Source organism: Struthio camelus, chromosome 1 (genome assembly GCF_040807025.1).
Source record: "Struthio camelus isolate bStrCam1 chromosome 1, bStrCam1.hap1, whole genome shotgun sequence".
Classification (NCBI taxonomy): Eukaryota; Metazoa; Chordata; class Aves; order Struthioniformes; family Struthionidae; genus Struthio; species Struthio camelus.
Window position 1 is genome coordinate 194,514,850 of NC_090942.1, and position 25,049 is coordinate 194,539,898.

The 25,049-nt window shown below is 36.9% G+C and overlaps 1 protein-coding gene across 1 annotated transcript in view; it reads right to left on the bottom strand.

Moving 5' to 3' along the window:
• The window catches only part of COG6 (component of oligomeric golgi complex 6), a 63,301-nt gene that overhangs the window by 21,891 nt on the left and 16,361 nt on the right, over window positions 1-25,049 (bottom strand). Inside the window, exons 5-13 of the mRNA XM_068929963.1 lie at window positions 22,716-22,827; window positions 20,176-20,258; window positions 19,960-20,030; window positions 18,635-18,728; window positions 15,313-15,441; window positions 15,125-15,216; window positions 9,637-9,701; window positions 7,179-7,270; window positions 5,331-5,448 (exon numbers count right to left, since the gene is read on the bottom strand). Of these exons, the coding sequence (XP_068786064.1) occupies window positions 5,331-5,448; window positions 7,179-7,270; window positions 9,637-9,701; window positions 15,125-15,216; window positions 15,313-15,441; window positions 18,635-18,728; window positions 19,960-20,030; window positions 20,176-20,258; window positions 22,716-22,827 (856 nt within the window). The remainder of the gene's footprint in view (window positions 1-5,330; window positions 5,449-7,178; window positions 7,271-9,636; window positions 9,702-15,124; window positions 15,217-15,312; window positions 15,442-18,634; window positions 18,729-19,959; window positions 20,031-20,175; window positions 20,259-22,715; window positions 22,828-25,049) is intronic.

Below are 25,049 nucleotides of genomic sequence, written 5' to 3' on the forward strand. Positions count from 1 at the left end.
ACTTGAGCGGTGTTTTACTGACTCCCCTGCCACTATACCACTCCCCTTCCCCCATCCTGCCTAGTTTAAAGCCCTCCTTACCAGGCTGGCCAATCTGTTGGCAAAGACACGCGTGCCCCGCTTGGTAAGGTGGATCCCATCTCTCCCCATCAGCTGTTGATCTTCAAACAGGGTCCCATGGTCATAGAAACCAAAGCCCTGTTGCCAACACCAGCGGCGCAGCCAGCTGTTACCTTGGAAAACTCGTCTACTCCTCCTCCTGTCCTTTCCCCTCACAGGCAAGATTGAGGAGAAAACAACCTGGGCTCCCAGACCCTTCACCACCTTTCATAAGTGTTGGGCCTTCAAGGCCAGCAGCTCAGCTGTCCACCTAAGGAACACACAAGAATCTCCAAACCCTAAACATTTGATTTATTAACACAGAGTCAAAGGAAACATATCAGACGATACCTAAGGACTGAATACATATTCTAAACTGCTTTACTAGCATGGTTGTTCCGGGTCCAAGAAAAGCATAAAAGAAACAAATACAAGAAGGTTTATTCAGAACAGGAACAATAATCATGGGGCAAACAACTTTCTGGTTGAGCAATAAAGATACTCTGTGTAAGAAGGAATCAGCTAAACATGTTATCACTAGAGCTAGAAAGCAATGGAAGGACTGCCCAGCGCTGCCTCTGAAGGATAAGAGCCCATACAACAAAGCAAAGGAGAGACTGCAATAAAAGCTGATGCAGTGACTGTTTGGCAACCCAGGAGAAGTGTCATGATGCACAGCTTCTACGTGTTGTCACCACTGAGCTCTACGAGGACCTGAGAATCTCAAAGTAGTGAATGGCATTTTAATCCCTGAAAACAAAAGTTGCTTTGTAATGACTCTGCTACCAAACTTCACCACAGGTTTCAAGGACTATAGGAGACAAAAGAGACTGCCTTGTGCATTGCCTTTCTTTCAGAACAAATCTACTTTTAGGCAGCATGATGAACATGTGTTACATAGATTTCAGATCCTAAGGAATAATTTGAGGAGTGTGAATGAAAACAGAAAAGGGATTCTCAGGCTGAAGAATGTGAAGTTCTGAGAACTGATGAGTATCTTGTTTCAGATTACAGCTAGAATGCTTCAGGTTTCCTGATGTAACGAAAAAAAAAATGTTCATACGTAAGGGCTTCTGAGCAAGTCAATAAGCAATCTAAAGTAACCAGGGATTTCCCTGCACCATTTACATTGATGACAGTGAGGGAGAGGGAGAATCCAAGCCTAATACTGTCTTTAAGTTTTCATACAGCTCTGTGCTTGTGACACTCCTTACTTAATAAACCTCAAAATAGATTTGAATACAAAGCTATTTTCTTATCCTCCAAGGAACCAACTGAAGTCTCAGTTTCCCATCAGGATATATTCCAAAGAAAAAAATTCCAGGAATTTTGAAGATAACGCTCAATCCAGTATAACCAATAATCTAGAGAACTAAACTGTCTGTTGTTACGATGAAACCAAACTCAAAGTCTTATCCTACTGCTCTTCTAAATCCAAAGTAAGTGGTCTTGAGGAGTTAGCATATTTAGCCTTGCCTAAAATACTTCTAGCTACCTCTACCCAAGAGTAAGCTTTGCCTTAATACTATTCCGACTTACCAGAACTTATCAGACTTATTAGATAGACTGCAGATATTTAAAAAAAAAAAAAGTATACTATAGCAAGACGCAAGGAACACACCAGTTTAATCTAGACAGTTCTCCCCAAACAACAGCAGATAAGAATTTGCATAGGTTTAAAGAAACCCTGACAAGCTAAAAATTCACTGGCAATGATAATTAAAACTTCTGAAATTTGGTAGCTATGAACAGTAAGAAAACATTCAAAAACTTCTTTAAATTAGGTAAAATTCTTAGAATTGATTTCCATTCAGACTTTCTAGATTATCAGTAACAACTAATGATGCTGAGGGAATATGAAAATGGTGTAATTCACACAGACTCTATTCACTTCTAATGATCCAAACAAAGGAGGCACTTAGATTATAGAAATAAAAACTCCCCACTGGTATTGCTAATCTATTTCCAAAGTTATTTAAATTGCTTTAAGAAATATATTTTAAGCTAACTAATAGTTAGCTTAATAGTTCGTATTCTCTGAGACAGGCTTAGAAATCCTTTAAAAGGCAAAATATAAGCAACACTCTAGAAATGAGGAAAACCATGATTACCAGATTATCCAAAGTGATAAGTATATTATTAATTTTATAAGCAAGTATTCCTAAGCACCTAGGTGCATACCAGGAGACCAGCAACAAAGCCTTTATAATTCCATACTGTAAGCACAAAGGGTCTGTTTTCCAGTGCCTTAATTATTTCCGAAAATCAAAACATTTCTGAAAACAGTTGCAGGGCACTGATCCATACATAGTTAGCAAACAGCTGGTAAACAGGTTGGAATGTGAAGAGAATCCTACACGCATACACACACTTTTGGTCTGAAACACATTAATAAAAAACTGAATGATAAAAAGCAGCCTTGAGACCTCTCACAATGCAGAAGCATCATGACATTCACTGCTAAATGAATGAAGACATATGGAAAAAGCATATAAGTTGGTTATTTGTATTTTAACACACAAGAAACAAAGCAATAGGAAAATTAAATTTGTGACACAATAAGGGTCTTTCCCTTATATGTTTCTCAGAGCGTAATTCAACCTATTGCTTTTGTATTTTTTTTGTGAAGTAAAACTAATTTCACTCCTGAGAATATAAGATATTACGATCTCAATTTAGTAGTTCATTCACAGGAGGAAATGATACAAGATGCTTCAAAGAACTGTCTAAAACTCCCTGTTACAAGAACTACACATCAGTATAGTAAGATTCCTTCTCACTCAGAGAGTTACCTAGTGGTTAACTCCTGAAGCATACAGATTAATAAATGTGGTTGCCTTCATTACTCGCACATCTAATCCTCTTCTGAGCCTCTCTAAGCTTTTGACCTCAATTATATCCTGCAGAAAAATCTTCACAGAGCATATATGAAACGTAAAATAATACTCTTGTCAATGTTTCAAATTTAATTTATAAAATGTGCTTATGAGGTAGAGCAATAGTATGATCTTTTTACATTACCTGATAGGCTTGGTACACCATTCATTATCCTGAATACCTTTCAGCAAAGTGTCACTGAAGGTGGCAGTGCAATCACCACCTTTATTTAGGGTCAGTAAAACCAATTTCAAATCCTTTAAAAAACAACGGCAGCGTCTACAGCCGGTTACGGCCAGGCTCAGGACTGAGGCAGGGGAACAGAACAAAGGAGGAGGATTTTGTAACCTCCCCACGGTGAGGATACAGAAAATATATACTATTAATTGGGGGATCAAAATTGTTTCATCATTCTTTCTTCTCCTTATTAATTTTAATCTTCTCTCCAAACTGAAAACAGTGTATCACCCAAACCAAAGGTACAAAGTTTGAGTTATACGAGTAGAAAAATTATGCTGGATCCTGTTTGAGTAAAGATATAAGACAGAGAAGGATGAATGCAGTATAAAATATGAAAAAAGATACGAAGAAAATCTGACTAAGGACAGAAAAAGGCATAGCCTTTGGATACTGAGCTCACTTAGAGTTGCAAGCCAAGAAATTTTTTTTGTTAAGCACTATCTTGTTTGTATGTTCTTTGTAAGTATAGAGTAGTCATATGTCTTTGATAAGGTCCATCACTGATTTCTCTTCGTAAATAGAACAAAATACACAAATAAGATATTTTGGTTTAGGTATTAGGCAAAAAAAAAGTTTTGAAGAATTAATATACGGGCAGCATACACCTACAGCAAACCATAAGCTTTATTTGCTCATTTTCGGTTAAATCATACTGTCCCTTCACTACAGATTTTATAAACTCAAGCTTTAACTGAACCTTGAAGAAACATTAACAGCAGAGCACTGCATTCAAACAGAAACACCCCACGGGCACAAACTGAATGCACTAAGCAGACTTTAACGTTATGGACTGGAAGTGGCAGCAACCACACGAGTCACCTGATGGGGGGTATGAAACCACCGAAAGGAATCACTGAAATAGAAGGAAGGGAAGCGTTGTGGAAATAGGAAGTAAAGGAAGAACAACTGTTCCTTTGAGAAAGTCCTCAGCCACTGTAAAAAGACAGGAAAACAGGGCCAGAGGCAAATGGTACAGAGTGAGAAAACCATCTTGGGATCATAGAACAACAAAACGTACCAAACTCAGAAAGACCCACTGAACGGTGAGAAAACTACAGGGTTTTGCACTCAGAATACTTTCTGCAGATCTGCCTCTATCTTGTGTTTTTTCTTGTAGGTAACGTACAATTAACTTAGAAATTCACTTACAAAACTTGACTGTTTCGTTTTCCACTTTCACAAAATGTTCTTAAACTGGAAAGAAACCAATAACGTGGAACCTTCTTGATGAACCTGGGTTGTGCAATAAGTTGGAATAAAGAAAGTCACCTCTTCCTGGTTGAAGGAGCTCGCCAACTCTTCATATCTCAAAAAGGAAGGCTGGATGAAGAGCTGATCCCTAAGAAAGGGGAAGGGACTTCTAGCCTAACAGTTTGCTTTGACTTTGCAGAAAGGTGAGATTTAACGGGTGGATCCACAAACAGCAACCTGATATGAATACTGCGGGGAGAACTCAACAAGCATAGTATTAAGTACTGAATTGTAGGAAGTTCAGCAATAATACAATTCAAAGTAATCTACAGGAGAAAAAAAAGATACAGAGAGTGATGCTAGCTTAGGTAGGGTCGTTTGGAATAACGAACGTATATTCTGCTTTTAATGGCAGCAACGTTCATGTGGGAAAACTGCTTTTACTAAAAAAAGAGAAAAATGCAGATTTTGTTTTTACACAGTTTACCATATTGGGATATACTTCATAACTCCAAGAAAGCAAGCACTGATCTAATGCTGCACTGACACAGATCATCTATAGCTCAATCAGCTGACCTTGCTATACTGCACTTACAGAATTTTTTTTAATTTGACATAGAGATTTAAAAAATCTGCAAGCTGCTCTGCTGCTCCGTAAACAAACGTTGCTTATGAAAGTATTTGCAGCCATAGGTGGTAGCAAACAATCGGAAAGTTTTCATAACAACACAACTATCACAAGAATTAAAATATACAAAGGAAATTTTCCATGTAGTTCCTTAAGATCTATAGAAAGGACAGTACGTCAACCTTTGGGAAAAGCTGAAGTATAAAAACAACTGTGCATCTAATAATCTTACTAGACTAAGAAAAATAAAAGTATTTGTTCTGAAACATGAAAGTCGCATGATTCTGAAACAAACCTTGTCCATTAGTTTACTGGCATGAAGACTCAGGCTGTTAAAGAATATTTTCTTGCTCAGCAAATGCATTTCTTCAATTGTTGTCAGCAGTGTGGCTGCACTGTTTCCTACAATACCACTGAAAACAAAATTAAGATTATTTCGTTAACACAAAGGGAGGCTAGGCACAGGACAGAGTCAGATACTCCAGACGAAATTTCAAATACAATTCATTGAAAGTTGAAAACATAAAACAAATCATTACAGGGAACCTTTCTCCATATCGGGCCTAAGCGATTAATTCATAAGTAAAATGACCGAGAGAACAAACATTATCAACTATATAGTCAAACAATGAGATTATTACTTTTAAGTACAGCCTACCTAAAGCTTGGCAGAAACTTTTGGATATAATTCTAAAATTTACTGGATTTTTTCGCTTTGCTATTTTGTAACTCTGCTTCTGCTATAGCAAACATAGATTATGCAAACAAAAGGCTTGATAACTTTATTCTGTCTTACTGCCCTCTAGGGAAATGAACTGCTTCATTGGGATGTTAGGCATCTCCAGAAACACAAGAATTCATGCTCTATTATTCCAAGTGTCAAGCTATACGTAGCACCAATGTTTCATAAACCTTAAACCACACTAAATGGTTATACACCTTTGGTTATACACCATGGATCCATCTTCTGTCTAAAGTAAAAGTAATTCTAACCTACAAATAATAGCAGGTAAACCTTTGTGTCATAAAGGGACTAATTTGCGCCTGTAGCTTGATTTTTAGAGTATAATCCTGTTCCATTTAGTAGGACATTTCTCAAACTCAATTTTCCCTTAATTAGTTAGGTGTACTTCCCCTACACAGTTAAAATTATTCAGCTGACAGAAGGTACTTCAACTATCTTTAAACAATGTGCTGTTACCAGGAGAGAAAGCAAAAGGTAAGATTGCCCAAGACCTTCCATTTTGCCATCACATTTTCAATTGCACATAGCTTTATAACTACTGGGAAACAGATTTTTGGAGACAGAAAAAGGCCAGCAAAAATCTTTTAGCTGTTTTTAAAAGTGAGATTAGGAATAAAATATACTTTGCTCAATATTACCAAAAATCGAACCAAATCAAAAGTCTTGTACGTGTTCCACCATAGAACACACGTGGCTGGCCAAGAACCGCTTATCCCAGTTTGGCCATTATCTAAAAGTCTGAAGGTAAGCTCAAATCATCACGTTAATGACTCAAATTGTCTCAGAGCAGTTCAGTTCAGGATTGCAGAGGGAGGTTTTCCTGTTATTTCAGCTTCTAACCAAAATGAACCACTGTATAATGCCACAATACATAAAAACAGAGTTTCTGGCTTTTCTCTGGTTTCAGTCTCTGTGGTGGCATTTGGCAGGTTGGAAGACAATGTGTGCACCTTGAACAGAGGGATGTGGAATGAGGAAAGTATCTTCCCAATAGAAAAATGTAAGTACGCAACATAAAAAGACGGCATCATAATATATTTGCATAATGAAGGAAAAAATCACTATTCTGGAGGTAATTTTCATTCTAGCATTTTCCTAAAGGGGTACTTGAATTTGTCATCTTAAATGTTTTGTATAGCTTTTTGTGCACAATCAGTATCTACCTGGAAAAATAAAAAAGAATTTATGTGGCAAATTCATGCTGTATTCCAATGTAGATGCTATATAAATAGAGGAATAACAACAGATAAATGACATCTGTTTGATATCATGCATGTTTTTCTTTGATTCTACAGTACAGAGCATAAACTAAGACAAGAAAATAGTGTTTGTACTGTATTAATCTTCATACCTATTATAAAAAAAGACATCGTTAACATACTTTCAAATTTTGCATACCTGATTGTATGGTGGTAGAACTTGAGAAGATTAGAAATCTTGTACAGTAAAACTGCTCCTGGTTCAGCAACAATCACCTGCTCAATCCTAACCTGCAGAATAAAAGATGATAAATATCTTTCAGGTCATAAAGTCTAAAAGTCACCCCCTGTGATTTTATATATGATATACGCCTGACTTTTGAGAAATATATTTAACTAGAAATAAATTCATCAGGAGATAATGGTCCAGATAATTATAACATTCTTCTTAAACCAAATCTCTTGGCTGCCAAGCATCCAAATAAAAAAAAAAAAAGCAGGTGCATCAAAAAAAAAAATCACATTTCCCTATAGGTTTTTGTTGTAACTTGCTATTGAAAATTTCAAAATAATGAGATCGTCTTATGGATTAACATCAGTACACACTGGAATCCTCCCCAGCACCAAACAGCAAGAACAGCTGCAAAATCCCTAAACTACAACAGTTGATCATTAGCATCTTGCTGCAATTCAGAACATCTGAAGTATTGGGTTTTTTAACCAAAAGACGAAACTTCACCTGGATTAACCTCTCCTTTACTCAAAGGATCAGTTACGTAACTGCTACCAGTAGGTAAGCAGGTATATTTATAATTAAATAGCAGCTACGCTGACCATTTAGCTCAGCCAAGAGATGCTGGATACACAGACCAAAACAGTGCTGACTTTCTTTATACTTGGACAGTTGATGTCTCCATGGTACATACAGTCCCAACTCATTCATAAAAGGCTGCCCCAAAATCAGTCTTTGGGAACTCATGAAGCGGTGACAGTCACTAAGTGCTGCACTATTCCGACACGTGCTTGCGTGTGAAAGGGCAACACACAAACCACCAGCCACCACCCCTCTCCCACACTGTCTGCTGTTCAGTGGAGGAACAATCCACAGCAGTGCTTTCTTGTCACAGGCAGCTGCAGAGAGAACTAAACTAAGACTATGCTTCCTCAGTCATCTCCCTTTGCATCTAACTCGGAGACCAAAAACGCAGAGTAATTTTTGACTTTTATTTGCAAAGCTCAGTGCACAAACTTCATTTCAACATTTGTGTGAACTTTGCTCTTCAACATACACATACATATACAGGGGTACACATACGAATACCTATTTGTATGCATAGAAGGTGCTGCATAGAAGGACTTTTGGGCAGGGATACTAAGTATTGTCTAGATGTATAAGGAGAGAGAAGGAAGGCAGGGGAAAAAGAGGAAAATCAAAATATGGACAAAAAAGTAAAAGCAACAATAACGGAACACAAAAAGAAGAATTAAGAAACGGAAAAAGATAAAATGGGCAGCAGGTGAGTATCAAGCTAAACTGAAGTGATAGGATCAAAAATATCAGCAGGAGGTCCCCTGGAAAAGTAATATATCATGTTGCCATTTGACTAGATTAAAAAGTATTTTTCCTAAACTTAATATAGTTATTTTTCTTCTCTTCTTCTATATTGCAAATCAGTTAACTTGCAGTTTTGTTAGAAGTTTTACTTGCCCTATTCTAGATGTAATTAAATGCTTAATTACAAAAGATTGTCCTGTATAAATCCACTGAGTAAATTCAAAGGACATCCACATTTTGAATAGGGTGTACATTTCTGATGTCCTTACTAGAAAAGGCACAGAGAAGGGCAACAAAATGATCAAAGATTTTGAGAACTGCTTCTGTATTAGCAGTGACTAAGCTGACTAGGACTCTAGCTTGAAAAAAGACAAATGAGCAGAGATGTGACAGAAACACAGTAGGAAACAGTTTTTCACGGTCTCGTTCAATATAAGAACTGGGCTTCTTAAACGAAACAAAACAAAAACAAAAAGGAGTTGGCTTTTCCACACAGTGTATAGTTAAACGGTAGACTTCCCTCCTGCAGGGTATGTTGTAGATACAAACAGCTCATAGCAAGCTGACATATTCATGGAAGAGAAATCTAATGAGGTCTATTAAATACAAAGACAGTAGCTCTGGCTCAGTTAAGTCCTTAGTAAGTCCATAAAAAGGCTGGGATACCATTCTGCAGACATACTGTGACACACTTGCACAACTCATATGCTCTTCCCTAAGCCTGTGCTAATGGTTACCGCGAAAGCAAGGGTACTGTTAAACTGTTTTTTTTTTTTTTTTATTCGACTCACTCTAGCAATTCCTATGTTCTTAGCCCAAAGCTCAATTTTTGCACATAAGCAATTTTGGACTTTTTCTAAGGTAACAAAACAAAATTAAGATATAGATTTAGTAACCTAGTATCTTTCACTATATGTCTGATTATAACCAGATATCGACGAACTAAGGAATCTTTAATTTTGAAGGGCTCTCAAGATTGAGAATCTAACTCTTAACCAAGGATGATGAAAATACATTGTAGAGACAGGGGCACAGTCTCTGTGCAAAAACACCACAGAGCTATTTTTATATTTAGAGTGATCAGGAAAACAAAATACTTCACCTTCAGGGGTCTGCAGACACCTTCTGTGATATGCCCAACTACTTCTTGAATATTTTCTTCCACGCCTACAGTTAATGCAAACATATGTTAAGATAACACAGATTAATTTAACTCTCTTTTCTTCATGACTTTAAACCAAAAACAAATGTGAGAGCTATTCCTCCATAAAAAGCATTATAGACTACATGGTCTTTTCCCCACAAGAACTTGACTAGTTTACATCTCAGCTGAACTTCAAATCTAGCCATTAATAAATAGCTGCATGACAAAACAGGGTCCTGAGAGTCATTAGCTTATGCTATGCAATTGCTTCCTAGCATAACGTAGAGCCTGGGGATTTGAGGGAGAAGGAGCAAGGGGAAGAATAAACGGTCTAGCAAGAAACTGTCACAGTGACGCTCAATATCAGCACTTCATGTAAATATATAGAAAAAAAAAAAAAAGCCAGTAAGAAGCTCAAGAAACTACAGTATCTACCACTGCAAAAGGGCTAAACTGCAAATACACCTCTGGCAATTTCAAGTACTGACGCACCTATGGCATTGTTAAGAACTAAATCACATACGTACTTGCATGCTGCAGCATTAATAAATGCTTCTTCCCTAGCAGCAACTGAAACTAGTCTTTCACAGAGCAACATATACAAAAGAGAATATCACCCTATCTTATCATGAAACACAAATGAATTGTTGCATAGCAACCAGTACTGTCATAAATCAATCAAACTGAAAGCAACAGATCTTCAAGCTCTCACTTCAGCAATGACTCAGAATAGATTTATGGAAACAGCAATACTTTAACTCTAATTTAAAACACGCCATCAAGAGTTCATCATCAGATGGGACCCATGCAATGAACAGTAAACAAATTGATGGAGATGTGATAAAAACCAGGTGACCTTAAGCTATATTTTGCAGATCTTATTTCACACGAAAATGCATTACCTCCGAGAGTAAAAATTATAAACAAAGGTCAGATACATGTGACATGTCCCTTTACACTGAGATACGTGAAAAGCTACTTAAGCAGGAAAAATAACATTCAGTGCCGTTGTCTTCTGTTAGAATTTCAGCATCCTAAATTGGTAAGGTAATAAAATTTATATATATATTATATATATTAAATCTTATATATATAAGATTACAAAACAGAAGATTCATGGCCTGTTATGCAATGCCTTGTTCCCAAATACATCCTAACAACGTATACTCCTTTTAGTAGGATTCACATTTCAGTCTGTTAGGAGCGCTCTTATTTTTATTGCTCATCAACATAGTAAGTATCTGGCACATATGTGCACTACTGTATCGAGATCAGATTGACTTAACAACCATTTCTTAGTTATCAAAGTTTTAGGTGCAAAAAATGTACCAATTCAAACGCTAACACACATGGAATTACCATTCTGATGCATTGCATGCATGTGCTTTCGCATACACTTTAACGTCCAACTAGGATGTTTTAGTCTCAGCGAACAATAAAAGGAAACCTTCCAGCACAATTGGTTATGTAACTGTTGCAAGTATTAGTACGTCATGCTGACATGAAAGAATTATGGATGAAAATTTTCAGAGATTCAAAAATCAATTTTAGAAAGTAGATTTATTAAGTGAAGATATGCTTTCATCTGCCTCCTATACCGTATTTCATTTTTCTCTGTATACTCTTTCACTACAGAAATACCTTTCTTGTACTTCATTTTGGCATCTGGCGCTCTGGCTGGGTTCCTAGAACTCCAAGGAAAATGGGTTTCTACTGCTTCTTTTAAACAGAAAGCTTGCAATTCTTCCTTCCTTTCAAGAACAAGTCCTCTGTAAAACTGGACGGTTCCTACTTACAGAACTTCCTACTTCTTTTCTTCCAAAGAAGAAAACAGATGCTTTTCCCCAGCTAGTACAATGCAAAACAGTTAATATTCTTCTGAATATATTTTCAGTGCTCAATATTTTAATGGCATTTTTGATTAAATTAATTTTTAAAGAGTTGGCATTTGCAAGGTTACAAATTAAAAGTCTTAAGAAATTATTCTTGAATACTTAGCTGTGGGCTATTTAGCTCATTCTCATTAAAGTCAAAACTGGAACACTCCTCCATGAATGCGTCCTTTGCACAATTTTTCTTCCACTGGAACCAAATCTGCATCCATCTCACCCATAGCTGGACATTTCTTTTTGGAGTTTTTTTTTTTTTTGTTTCCTTTGCTTTTTAAAGAGGAGAAAACAAGTTTTTGTGTGGGATTTTTATTGTCTCCACAACACTTAAATCGCACTAAGCTTACTGGAGGATTTAAATAGGAATCTGAACTTGGCACAGAAACTCCTGAATTAAAATAGTAAAAGCAGCTCCATCTCCAAAAATCTATTTAAGCTAAAACTAAAGTTAGAACACCTGACTGACCTATCACAGGGAAAGATTCATTGCACCTAAACTTTAGCCCCCTCAGATTAGGTGTCTAGTCTATAGTAGTTGCTCAGGCTCCCTCTATTGGGAATAGAGAAAAACAGTTGTGATGAAAGCCTCCAAAATATCTACACTAGATGTCTAGCTTTGTGGTGGATATCATGGCATTCTGGAGAGGTTCCAGAAGACTGGAAGAAAATAAATATCACTGCTGTCTTCAGGAAAGGCAAGAAGGAGGATCTAGGGTACTATGTGCCCGTCAGCCTGACCATGATCCCCGGGAAGGTCATGGAGCAACTAATCCTGGATAGTGTTTCTAGACATATGAAAGACAAGGAGGCAGACAGGAGTAGTCAGTATGGTTTTAAAAAGGAGGAAATTGTACCTAACCAACCTGATGGCCTTCTGCGATGAGATGGCTGGCTTGGTGGATGAGGGGAGAGCAGTGGATGCTGTTAGTTTGCAGATGACAACAAACTGGGAGGAGTGGCTGATACACCAGCAGACTGTGCTGCCATTCAGAGGGAGCATGACAGGCTGGAGAAACGGGCAGGGAAGCATCCCATGAAGTTCAGCAAATGGAAGTGCCAAGTCTGCACCTGGGGAGGAATAACACCATGTACCGCTACAAACTGAGGGCTGAGCAGTTGGAGAGGAGCTTTGCAGAGAAGGACCTGGGGCTCCTGGTGGACAAGTTGAACATGAGCCAGCAACGCACCCTTGTGGCAAAGGAGGCCAACAGCCTGCTTTAGGGAGAGCATTGCCAGCAGGTAGAGGGAAGTGACCCTTTCCCTCAGCATTGGCGAGACCACATCTGGAGTGTAAAGTCCTGTGCTAGGCTCCCCAGTGCAAGTGAGATATAGACATACTGGAGTGAGTCCAGTGAAAGGCCACTAAGATTAAGGGACTGCAGCATCTTTCATATGAGCAGAGGCTGAGCGAGCTGGGACTGTTCAGCCTGGAAAAGAGAAGGCTCCAAGAGGATGTGATCAATGTGTATAAATATTTGATGGGGTGGCAGTGCCAAGGGAACAGGAACATGCTCTTCTCAGTAGTATCTAGCGACAGGACAAGATGTAATGGGCACGAACCAAAACACAGGAAATTGCATTTAAACCTAAGAAAACACTTTTTTCTTGAACACTGGAACCAGTTGCCCAGAGAGGTTGTGAAGTCTCCACCCTGGAGATATTCAGAATCAAACTCCACGTGGTCTGGGCAACCTGCTCTAGCTGACCCTGCCTGAGCAAGGGGTTTGGACCAGATGATCTCCAGAGGTCTCTTCCAACCTCAACTATTATGTGATTGTGACCTTCTGTTAAGAGCATCTGCCCTCTGGAGGTAATGAAACTCTGTTATCTGTAACCACAAACAAGATGTCCCCCTTTTAAACAGCTAAGCGAAACTCACTTAATCCATGCTATAGCCTGTGCAACCAGACACTGAAGACTGTACTATCAGGGAATTTAACTTAATCTCTCAATATCATAGATGGTGTACTCACTGATTAGCAAGTGTCAACTCTATATGAAGCATAAAATCTCAAGCTACTTCATAAGACTGCACTTCGCACCAAAGTGTTCTTATTAAACTCAATTGTATCTCATCTAGTACTATTTCACCTTACAGATCTTATCCTACAACCATTCTTGTCATCAAAAAATTTTCCCAAAGATGCAGAGGAACAGTTAACATACAATAACTTCCAGGCTTTGTTACTCCCAGTATGAAGCTAAGAATTCCCAATCATCTTATTCTCTTTACATTTCTTCAGAACTGCACAACAGTGATGGTAAACCCACACCTGGTTAAGCCTCAGAGAATAGACTTTGCTTCACACAGATATGTTAGTTTACTTGTTTACACTATCCTATGGAGAAAAAAGTTTTCGCTTGGCGATATTTTCAGGAAACTTTTCCCCTAAACATTTATTTCTCTATATTCTCAAGTAGTTTACTCTAGTCCATGGCTCAAACGCTCTGAATATATCAAATTAAGTTATTGTAACATCTCAGCCTGACATCCTGCCAGAAGTCCAGAGAATTTAACAGCTAGATAAAGCACTGCACAAGGAGGTGGGAGAATTTCAGAAGAGAACGCAAGACGTGTCAGTAGCAGTAGCACAGTCAACAATAGAACCACATACAGTAACATCCGCTATGTGGACAGCTTTTCCACACACACTGTCCACAGTTACAACAGAAGCATCAGCTCTTCACGTATAGAATCGCCGCGTATAGAATTGAAGCTTTGTCCTTGCTTTGATTTATAACATTTCCTACTTTAAGCAGCCTCCCTGCTCATTATGCAGTTAATAAGGAAAGCTACTCAATACCTACAACAGTAAGGAAAATGAGAATGCATATTAACTTTAAGTCCCAGAGAAGGATTCAAAGACTTGCAGTGTGAAGAGCTCTTCACACTCACTTTAATAAGTTCCATTTGATCTGTATTTGTTACAAATGAGTACATATGCTTAATGGATAAACAAGGCTTTGGCTTCAGCTATGGAGACTGATCACACTGCAGCAAATAGAGGCAGAAGAATAAAAATCTATGCACCTCCTAATGAAGGAGAACATCGGTATTACAAATCTTCATAGATCCACGAGAGGCCTACTTTGGCCTGCAGAAGCTTGTAGTGACGTTAGAAGGAAACTGCACTTTACTCATAGCACAGGAGAAACAGACAATTATAACAAAAATCGTCTTAGTACACAGAGGAGCAAGGGATAACAGAAATCCTCACCAATAAGCAATCATATAACAACATTTTCAGAGAGACATATATTTATATATATTATAAGCAGCCTTTTGAACTCTGAACTACAGTATAAAAAATTTCTCTCTAAATTTAGTGTAAACCTATTATGAACACAGTGAAATGAGAAGAGTGCATTTTGGAATGCTCTTCTTCATTAGGGGCCTTCTGCAAAATGCACCCATCAGCTATTCTGAAATTCTGTGCAGTATTGTCTAAGGTCAGACTCACATAACTGAAGCACAGTCTACGAAATTAATCACACCCGATCTATCACAGACATGTTTTCTATCATTACCCAATAAATGTTTTAAAATCTAGTAGTACCTTGAATAGTTACAAGCTTTAACATGGCTTCTAAATGTTCTTTTTCAGAAGCTGTAGCTTGATGCAACCAGGCCAGCATGTCTCCTACATACCTAAATGAAATCAAAAATTCCCATGTAAATCAGGGATTTATGGTGTCAGTGGGCAAAAGAAAGGTTTTTTAATACACATTCTTACTAGCACTGTACCTCAGAGGATCATGAGAATGCATTTCAATAGGACGGGGAGTACCTCCTACACCTCCTCTAGTAAGAGCGTCTATAAAACCACGGACTACGGCACTTCTCCTAGCTGTTCCAAACTCATCCAAAGTATACCTGTAATTGAAATATGAAAAGGGGTAAAACAAAATAGTTCTCATCATCACATTTCATTAGCTTAACTTCACAGTTATTACAAGTAACCATTTTTACAATTCTATTAAACTTGAATCAATGCTTTCACTATGCAAAATTCAAAACCTCCAGATATTATTGACTCTTCTGAACAGATATTGAAGATCATCACTTCTTCACCCTCCCATCTCCTCACCACACACAAGTGAATAAAAATAATCAGGGCAACACCCCGCCCTCCTCCTCTAGGCCACCGGATGGTTAGTAGCAACAAAGTTACTTCCACTTGATAGTTGTTCAGTTTTTTTAATCCATGAGACTTGATTAGATATTTAATGGACAGACAACTGCAGATCAAGAGCAAATCATCCCAATCAGCATCCCAGTAACAGAGGATGTACCAGAATATGCACATACTCATTTTTAGAGGAGGCTACTTTCCTGTTGGGGCTGAAGCATAATGGCAAGTAAAAGAGGAAAACTAACGCTGGTAACACTCCATTGTACCTACTTAGAAACAGAAGAATTTTGAAAACATCAAGTCACTTCTATTTTTTTAAAGAACAGAATTTAAGTGTTTTGAACAAAAGACATAAATTACAAAAGAGAAAAAGAAAAACAAACGACGATTTATTTTTCCAGTACAATTGCAGAACACCAAAGACTAAGTGTGGTATCACAGTGACACCTAGCAGCTGAATAATAATAATAATAATAAAGAAGCATGCCACTCTGACTGAAGTTAAATGAGTACTGCAGATGTGAACAGATGTGAAGGACAAAATACAAAAAGAAACAATATACTGTTTCAAATAGGTTCCAAGTTAATTTCAACTAGACTTCTCTTATGCTACAAAAAAGGAATATAGAAAAAGAGTAAAACTGAAGGATCCCTTGGACTATTTGACAGACAGGAAAACAGCATATTTAAAAAAAAAAGTTTCAGTACTCTTCTACATTTTTCTCCAATAGCTATATCTGGTAACTCAGAGAACAAACACCTACATTTTTTAAAAAAAAGGTTCATTTAAAATATTCTTTAATAAATAACTATTTCAAAATTTATGTGATTAATAGCAGGAGAGATCTGGGATCCACTGACTACCAATAGTCTAGGAATAGCAGTGTTGCGGTGAAAGATCTCAGGTGTGTGTATATAAACCAGATAAGCTTTTTTCCCCCTCCTCCAGTAAACAGCTATAATAGATCATGACAAATTCAACAGCAGAATAGGTCTTATTAATTTTTGAAAACCACAGTTAATAATAATTTTGTTTAAAGGAGAAAACTACTAATTTTCCTTTTACTCTCAGCAGAGCATGCTACAACTATAACATAATCCTGCATGAATAGAATTCAGTAATAACCATTATTTACACTAGAAATACAGTTATTACACATATGCATTATGGGAGAGAAAAATAATATTTGCATTCTTTTCAGCCCTACACCAATTGTTCAAATACCCAGTAAATTCACTGGCAGGGAGGAGGCAGAGAAAAGGCTTTAAAAAAGTCAGAGCGCAGGATGGAAGGGGAATACTCCTTTGAGCTTTGACTCCACATATTATCTACAAAATTGTTTTCAATTTTTCTGTTAGGAACAGGAAGTGAAGATCAAACTGAAATATTTATTTCAGATCCCTAATGACTGCAGTTCCTGGAAGTCTGTCTATGGTGCAATGTTTCTGCCACCTTAAGGTTAAAAAAATATAACTCAAAATCAGAAAACAAGAATTTGCAGTCGTGTTTCTAAACTCCTGCCCTTCAGAATCTTTATCAGATGCAGAGGCAGTAATTTGGAGGAAAATCTGGGTTTAGTTCACACAGCAGTGCTTAAATGCAAAATAACAATAACTTCAAGCTAATTTCTTCTGTGACAGAATTTTTATATTTTAACTCAAGTGTGGTATGCACAAAGGTATATAAAAATTTTTACTTTGAGAAGGAAATAAAGTAATCTTGACATTCAAAATATTACAAAGCATCAATAATGCAATTTTATCAATATTACTGTAGCAATTAGTTAAGCATAATAACCTAAGATGAGAGACGTAAGGCTGCATCTTCTACAGTAATGCTTACTTTTCCCTTTTTGGAGAAAAATATGTGCTGTTGTGGTTGAACCGTTAGTAATATAAGTGCTGTTGTCTGTGGAGAAAGATGTAGGAAGAAAAATGAAGCATCTTTTGAAGATGCACTGTAAACTAGCCAGCTGTGCATTTTATACAGAAGATGAATTTTTTGTCATAAATGTTAAGAAAGCAAAACTATGTGAAACTTGAAAGTAACTTAAATATAACAAAATATTTGTTGCGGAAGATTTAAACCATATCTGTAAGGACCCCTACAAAATGTTGTGAACACAGTTGTGACTGACCCTATACAGCTGCGTAAAAGGGCCCGGAAGACAAAAACGCAAGAAAGGACTCTGCAGTTTGCAATAGCTGAAAAATATGATGAATGACAAAAACAAAAACAAAACAAAAACGAAAAACAAAAACCAAAATCTTAAAGCACAAAGAAGCTGAGCGTACTAGCATTAACCGTAAAAAAACCGTACCTGCTTACAATGTAAAGTTCTTACAGTGCCACCTTGTGGTTATTCGGCATCTAGTGTTTCATTTAGGTTAAACAATCCCTTCAGCGTCTCCTCAACAAGAATTAAATAGTAGCACATAACATACATGCAGGTACCCCTACCCTTTGGGGGCACACCAGGTATAGTCGATTAGTTTTAACCTATTATTTTCCGTCTCATAATAGAAGACACTCTTACTGCCAGGAGCACTTCAGTAAAAACTAATGATCCTTTTAGCAAATTTTTACTTCGGGGATTTAAACTAGACAATCACATGCTTTGGATAGCATTTTTTCTTTCAGAAAAACCCTACAAGGAGAGCAGCCCACATTCACAGTTCTTTTGGATTAAAAGAGTCTGGCATTTTACTTTAATTAGAAACTAGTAAGTTGGAAAAAAGTCAATGACATTTACTGTACCGCAATTACGTCATAAAAACTTCCGAAATTTAGGAAAGTTGAAATATACTTTTTTTTTTTTTTTTAATCTGATGCAAGACTAAATTGTCACCATCCTTTTGCCTGTAGTTCATGTCAATTTGACAGTGTTATAGGCTGGAAATACTCATTTCTGGTAATCATGAACATTAACTTACTTATACAGGACAGGCCTATCTTGTAAGGCTTCCATAGCTTGAGTGAGAACTGGAGAAATGTCACATGATTCTTGTGTCAAAGTCCTGCACTCATCTGAAAAACATCAACACCAATAAAAAAAAAGCATTATTCTCGCAGTTAAAGGTAACGTAACTTCTTCTATACCAGGCTATCAAACAAGAAAACGGGTTGAAAAACTCAGAGAGGTTTTAGATTATGAGTTAAAGCCTTCAGAATATGCTGCATGGCCTTGTTTGTATTACTGTAATTAAATTTTCCCTCTCCCAGAAGCATTACTTTGCTGTGATGCCACATCCATTTTAAAGATCTCAATAATAATAAAAATTAAAGGAAGCTTAATATCTGATTGTGCCTATGTACTAACTGTTAAGCCATTCAACCATCAAAATTCTGTTAGGGGCCATAATCCCTCAGTGTCACATTCCAGGTAATCTGTTAAGAAAAATGGGAGCCTGTGCTATTTAGGCAAGCTACATATTTTTTACCTAAGTGACATATCTATACATATAATAGCTTTATAAGCTTGCATATTCCATGCAAAAAGGTGGAAATCATATAAATCAAATCACACAATTTAGCATAACATAGATGAATTTTTACTAGGGCCAAACTGCAACCATCATTTGAGACTTTAGTGTCCAATGAAAAAGAGCTAACCAGTACATTCTCCCATTGCACCAGCATGCTGTCAACCTTCCTGTCAACATCTTGGGAGAAGAGAAAAATAAAACAAAGCACCTATATTTTACACTACCAAGAAGTTCCATGAAACACTGACGTCTGGAGCCAGAACATGTATTTGGAAAAATATACTATTATTCAAGAGAACCTCCTAAGAAAATAAGTCTAAAAGGTAGGTTTAAACAAGGCTTAATCAAGTTCAAAAGGTAATAAACCACTCCTCAAATTAAGATAGATGTTACTAGCAAATTATCAGAAAAGAGAACTTTCCTGTGACCTGCAAGAAAATGAAACGCAATGAACTCAACAATTAGACTACTAAACCGTAGTCACTGACCTCTGTGGAAGACTATCTGCAAAATGCAAATAATTAACATAGTTTTACAGAAAGAGGTATGATCAGCCAGTGATTACGAGCCCATAACAGAGAGAATCTCCAAGTTAACAATTTGATCCACAAAAGCTAGCTTTTAGACAAATTTTTCACTGAGAAGGAAATCCAAAGACTTGTTAATGAATCTTGGAAAGGGTTCTTGCTGAGTTCAACCCATATTAAGGAATTAAAGGAGTCCTCCTTAAAGGGTAATATTCATAAACATAATAAAAACAATCTTAGTCCTACTTTGAGTCCATCTGTAAAGTCGTTCATAAGATGTCTCTTGCAGTAAAGCCATCTGTTCCATAATTTCCAAGCTGCAAGATAAAAAAAGATTTTATTAGCAAATACTACTTTAGATAGTACTACTAAAAGGCATTTAGAAATCTAATAGAAAGCACTACTATTTAATTAAGAAAATTTCAAAATACGCTATCGTTTAGCTGCTTAATTAACACTCACCCTGCCCTTTGCTGATTTGTCCGGAGGAGAATCTTGACATCATCATGAATTTGCTTTACTCTTCCCAATGCCTTGAAAAAATCCTATAAATAAATAAATCAGTGTTTAAAAGTAGCAACTTTCCATTCACATCTCTAGCGTTTTGTATTCCTCATTCCATTTCTGCATTTTTGCTCCTCGCAGGTCCATGTTCCAAGCGCTGCTTTTAAAATACAACCACACACACATCGCACCCTTCATTCTACCCTCATAGCCTTGGTATGTTTTCTCTCCCTGTCATCACTCCCCTACTCCACAATTTTTTTTTTTTTTAAACAGTAGCAAAGATGTGTTTTTAACACGGCTTTATACAGTACCTGCGTGTTTTACCTTTACTGTTTACCTCTTTCGGGCAGACGTTTCTAAGGACTTTACTGGATATTCCTCTATTTTCTGTTCATTAACATAAGCAAACTGAAGAGCAAACTGATAAGCCATAATGCACAATGATTACAGGCTGGTATTTTTTTCTTTTAATATAAGAGAAGTAACTACTCATAAGAAAAATCAAGCATTTGCAATAAACTGATGTTTTCCATGCACAAATAACACAGTAGCAGTCTCTAGAAAACACTAGTATATTGCCAAAAAGGTTATGTTATCGTTCCAGGGAATTAAAGCAAATCCGCTAACATATTCAAATATAAGTCGTTTTACGACATCATCTTTCAAACATTATGAAGGAGACTGGAGAATTCAGACACAAACATTTGTTCCTTCTATGACTTGGACACAATTTACCTCAGAAAACTAGAGCTCCGCTCTGTTCAATTCATACAAAAGCATACGTTTTCTCTAAGTGAAGCACACAGATTAAATCAATCCACGGCACAGCACCAACTGTGTTGAAGACAAATTTATGAAAACCCAACAACTCACAGAACTTAGGATTAAAATCTTCGTTCAGAAAAAAAGAAAATCTCACTAACAGAAATGTGACTTTAATCACAGAATCACAGATTAATAACATTTTAAATGTACGGGTTGGTTCCACCTTAGGGTAGAAGCTCACAGATGATTTTACTGAAATCTGTCACTTCAGTAGCACAACTACGGTTATATCCCGGTTATATCTCCGCTTTTTTTTTTTTTTTTTTTTTAAAAAAAGGTAGACCAGAAGTGTTGATAGGACTAATCTGTGTTCTGCTGCAAGTCAAGCACTGAATAAGTGACACAGCGTTACTGTAACTGTGAGCTGCAACATGCATAGGGAAACAACAGGAAAGAAGCCTCGTAGACTGGCAGAATTCATTTAGAAGTGAGAAGGAAAGATCTCCTATGCTATGCAGCAAGTTTAGAAAGCTGCTTCAAACACAAAAGAGAAAATATATCATGAAAAGAGCACAATGTCCCCTTCCTAGGCTTGAGATGGGCTTGCTTTAAGTTGCTTTTTTTTAAGAGCTGAAAAGATGACCTTGTAAGATAATGACCTGAACTGTATTTGCATTAAGTATACTTATCAGTTTGCAGGATCAATTCCCATATGTAAAGAGGAAATGGAATATATAAATAATACGTAGAAATATAAGATATGGCTTAGGCTAAAATACACTAAAATAAAAACTCAGTTGGCCTTTAGATCAAGCCCTTAGAAGTAAAACATTTGCAGGTTTTGTTTGCTTTCGGGATTTTTTTTGCGCTTTTCTATCTCAACCCGAATGTTTCTTTCAAGGTAACAGTTGGTACAAAAGTACACAGCAATTACTCAAGTGCACAATCTTTTCACATGTTCCAATCATGCTTTCATTAGCATTGTTTATGGTTATCTGTTCCATTTCTTTAATAATGCTTAAACTGCAAACAGGATATCTGTGGAAATGAGATACCGTGTCTCAGCAGGTAGCCTGCATTTAAGTGAATGTTTCCATGCAGCTACAGGAATAAAAATCTATTAAATATACTCAATTCTCTCGTTATTCACTTTGCTTTTACTGCAAAACAATGTGCCTTTCTACCTAAAACCATAAACATATTAAAAACTTTGGTTTGGAAGGTGGCTAAAAGTGAGTCAGCAACTAATATCTTCAACAACAAAATAATGAGGGAAGGTCCCACTTTATATTGTCCCAAATTATTTACATATTACATTATATAAAATACCTATATGTAAGTATATTCTTATGCAAAATGCACACACATACAAATAGTGCTCCATATTCCTGAAGCACTACAAATTCTCATTTGCTTTATTTGAGCTCAATGAAGTTTTAGAACATCTTAGCTGAAAATTCAGGCTCCATAAAGGAAAGCAGGAAGATATGAGAGCTCTTACTGTCCCTTAACTCATTACTCACACTAGAATTTAATGTTCATTTTCTTTCTCCTTACTTCAATCTTCCATCACATATTTCAAACTCATCAGAAATTCAACATTCTGTTAAAAAGATACGTTTCTTCTCATAAAATGAAACTACACTTCAATATAAGGTTTCATGTACAATTCAGCCAAAGTGCCTCTGCTTTTTGGTTCAGGGCAAAGCTTTTAATGTTCATTGAGTTACCTCAGTAATTGGCTCATCTTTTGTGCCTCGAAGGAGGTTCATTTCATCTGGTGTCAGCTGGAATTTTGCTATGAATGCATCTGCAACTTGTGCTTTCATTTCTAGTCTCTGACTGTAAAAAAACAAAGTGAGAGATTAGCTTTTTAATGTTTATCTCCAATCACTTTGCATATTCAGACTTCTGGAAATATAACTAGCATTAGAAATCATAACTATTAAATTCCAATAGTATATTCTTGCCATCAAAAACTTGAGTTGCATCTTCAGATATAATTTTCTGCTAAGCTTATATGTTACTGAGTAAAAAAAAAAAAGGGTTAAGGTAAGTTAATACCTTTGAAAAATAATTTTTTTTAATAAATATTCTCTTTGCATTTGTATCACAAGTTATCTAATCCAGATATTTTTCACTTGTACAATCTAATGCCTGCCAGTTATTTCCTTTCAAGTTCATTGAGGAAAGAATGGGTTTTCAGCTCATGTTTTGAGTGACAAACAAAAAACTGTAACACCCAAAATGAGAAAATGAACATCAATTCAATCTACCTTTCTGTAGAACAGATTCATTTTTGCTTAACACTATACAGTTGGGATATTAATTTACTAACTTCGCAATCAACCAAAATGTAAGGTTAATTTTCTTGTTGGTTACCCTCCCTCAAATAAACACTGCAAGCAAGTAATATGCAAACTCCATCTAGTGGATAACATCTTTCTACATGCATATTTTGTTGCACAGCCTGCAAAGACACCACAGAATGACCCAAATGAATACACTTTTATTCTGCAGGAAGAAAGGGACTGGAATTCAAGTAGCAACAGAAAAATTGTTCAAACTGTGGTCTGGGCCCATAGCGCTCCAGGAAACATAGGCTATTTTTTTGGATATCGAGAAGGTGCTAATTAGATATTTGTAGAAGAATGATGCTCAATTACTTTAAGACCATTTCAACTTCCAATATAATTATTATAAGATAAACACACTGTTATTATACGCAGGTTAAGATAGACAAGTGCACCTCTAATACTGGCTGTCATAATTACATTTCCTTGCAAGATCAAAGCTTGAAAAGTAACCTTTTACTTATCTACCACTTTTCTACTAGCCAACTAACAGACTGCGTTCAGCTGAAGAACAAACACAGAAAACAGACTTCCCTTCTGCAGATGTGGATGAACCTCCCATCCTGTACTAGTACAAACCCTTTTAGAGAGCAGCTGCAATATTTTATAATTGTCAGCACTCCAGTATACTGAATAATGAGAAGAAAGGGAACAGAAAATCCAAAGCTATTTCACAGCAAAATTAAGGAAAAGCAAGGATGAAGAAAAAAAGTGTTTGTAATTTATAAGGAAGATACGTAAACAAAATGGAAAACAACTCACTCATATGCTTTAACATCCCACTTGCAATTGACAGCCATTTTCGCCAGTCCTATGCAGATATAGCTGTTATGCCCTTACACTGACAGTTTTATTGATGCTTAAGAATTGGCTGTCTGGCTACTTAATTTTCTCAAAGAGAGTTCTGCTACTGTAAACTCAGGGTTCCCATGAAGCTGAATCTTTCTGGGCAGAGGGACAAGAGCGATGGAAGGTAATCTTGGCCAACTAAAGGGGCAATGACAGCAGATGCATCCATGGTAAACAGCAACATTGCCCAAGCACTCTGGTGGGAGTTCACTACAAGTGAGGAAGAACAGGGAAGCAGTCTAAAAAAGGGAGGGCTCAGCAGTACACTGGCAACTTTGGGATCAGATAATTTAGGTACAGGAGGAAAAGACAAGCTAGGAATGGTACTTAGAAGAGAGGAAAGAGATCGAGAGGCATAATGACGGTTTTGCGAGGAGGTAGAGAGAGTTTTCCACCACATGCGATGGGCTATGAGGAAGAAGAAAATTAGAAGAGGATGGAAAATATCAGGAGACTGGGGGCTGAGAGGGGAAGAAGTATGAGGTGATGGGTCTGAAGGGATTGATCTGCCCCATCTCCTCTTTTGGATAACTTTATCTAAATCTCCAGTATTGGGGTGAAGAAATACAAGACTATGTGCAAACCTGAAAAGACCTGAGACTGTTCTCCAACCCTGCTATGTTTTTCTGACACAGGAAGTACAGTAGCCCTCATTACAGTTGAAGGAGAAAGGAAGTTCAGTAAATTTAACGAACAGAAATCTAGCAGGGGGAAAAAAAAAAAAAAAAGCTTTTCATTTTTTTGGGTACCTGTACTCTTTAATCCAGTTTATGACAGTCCCGCATTAAGAGGCATGCCTGCACAGTGAGGTACCAGTAGCATGGGGTCAGTGACTGCTATTCCACTGCAGCTACAAAACTG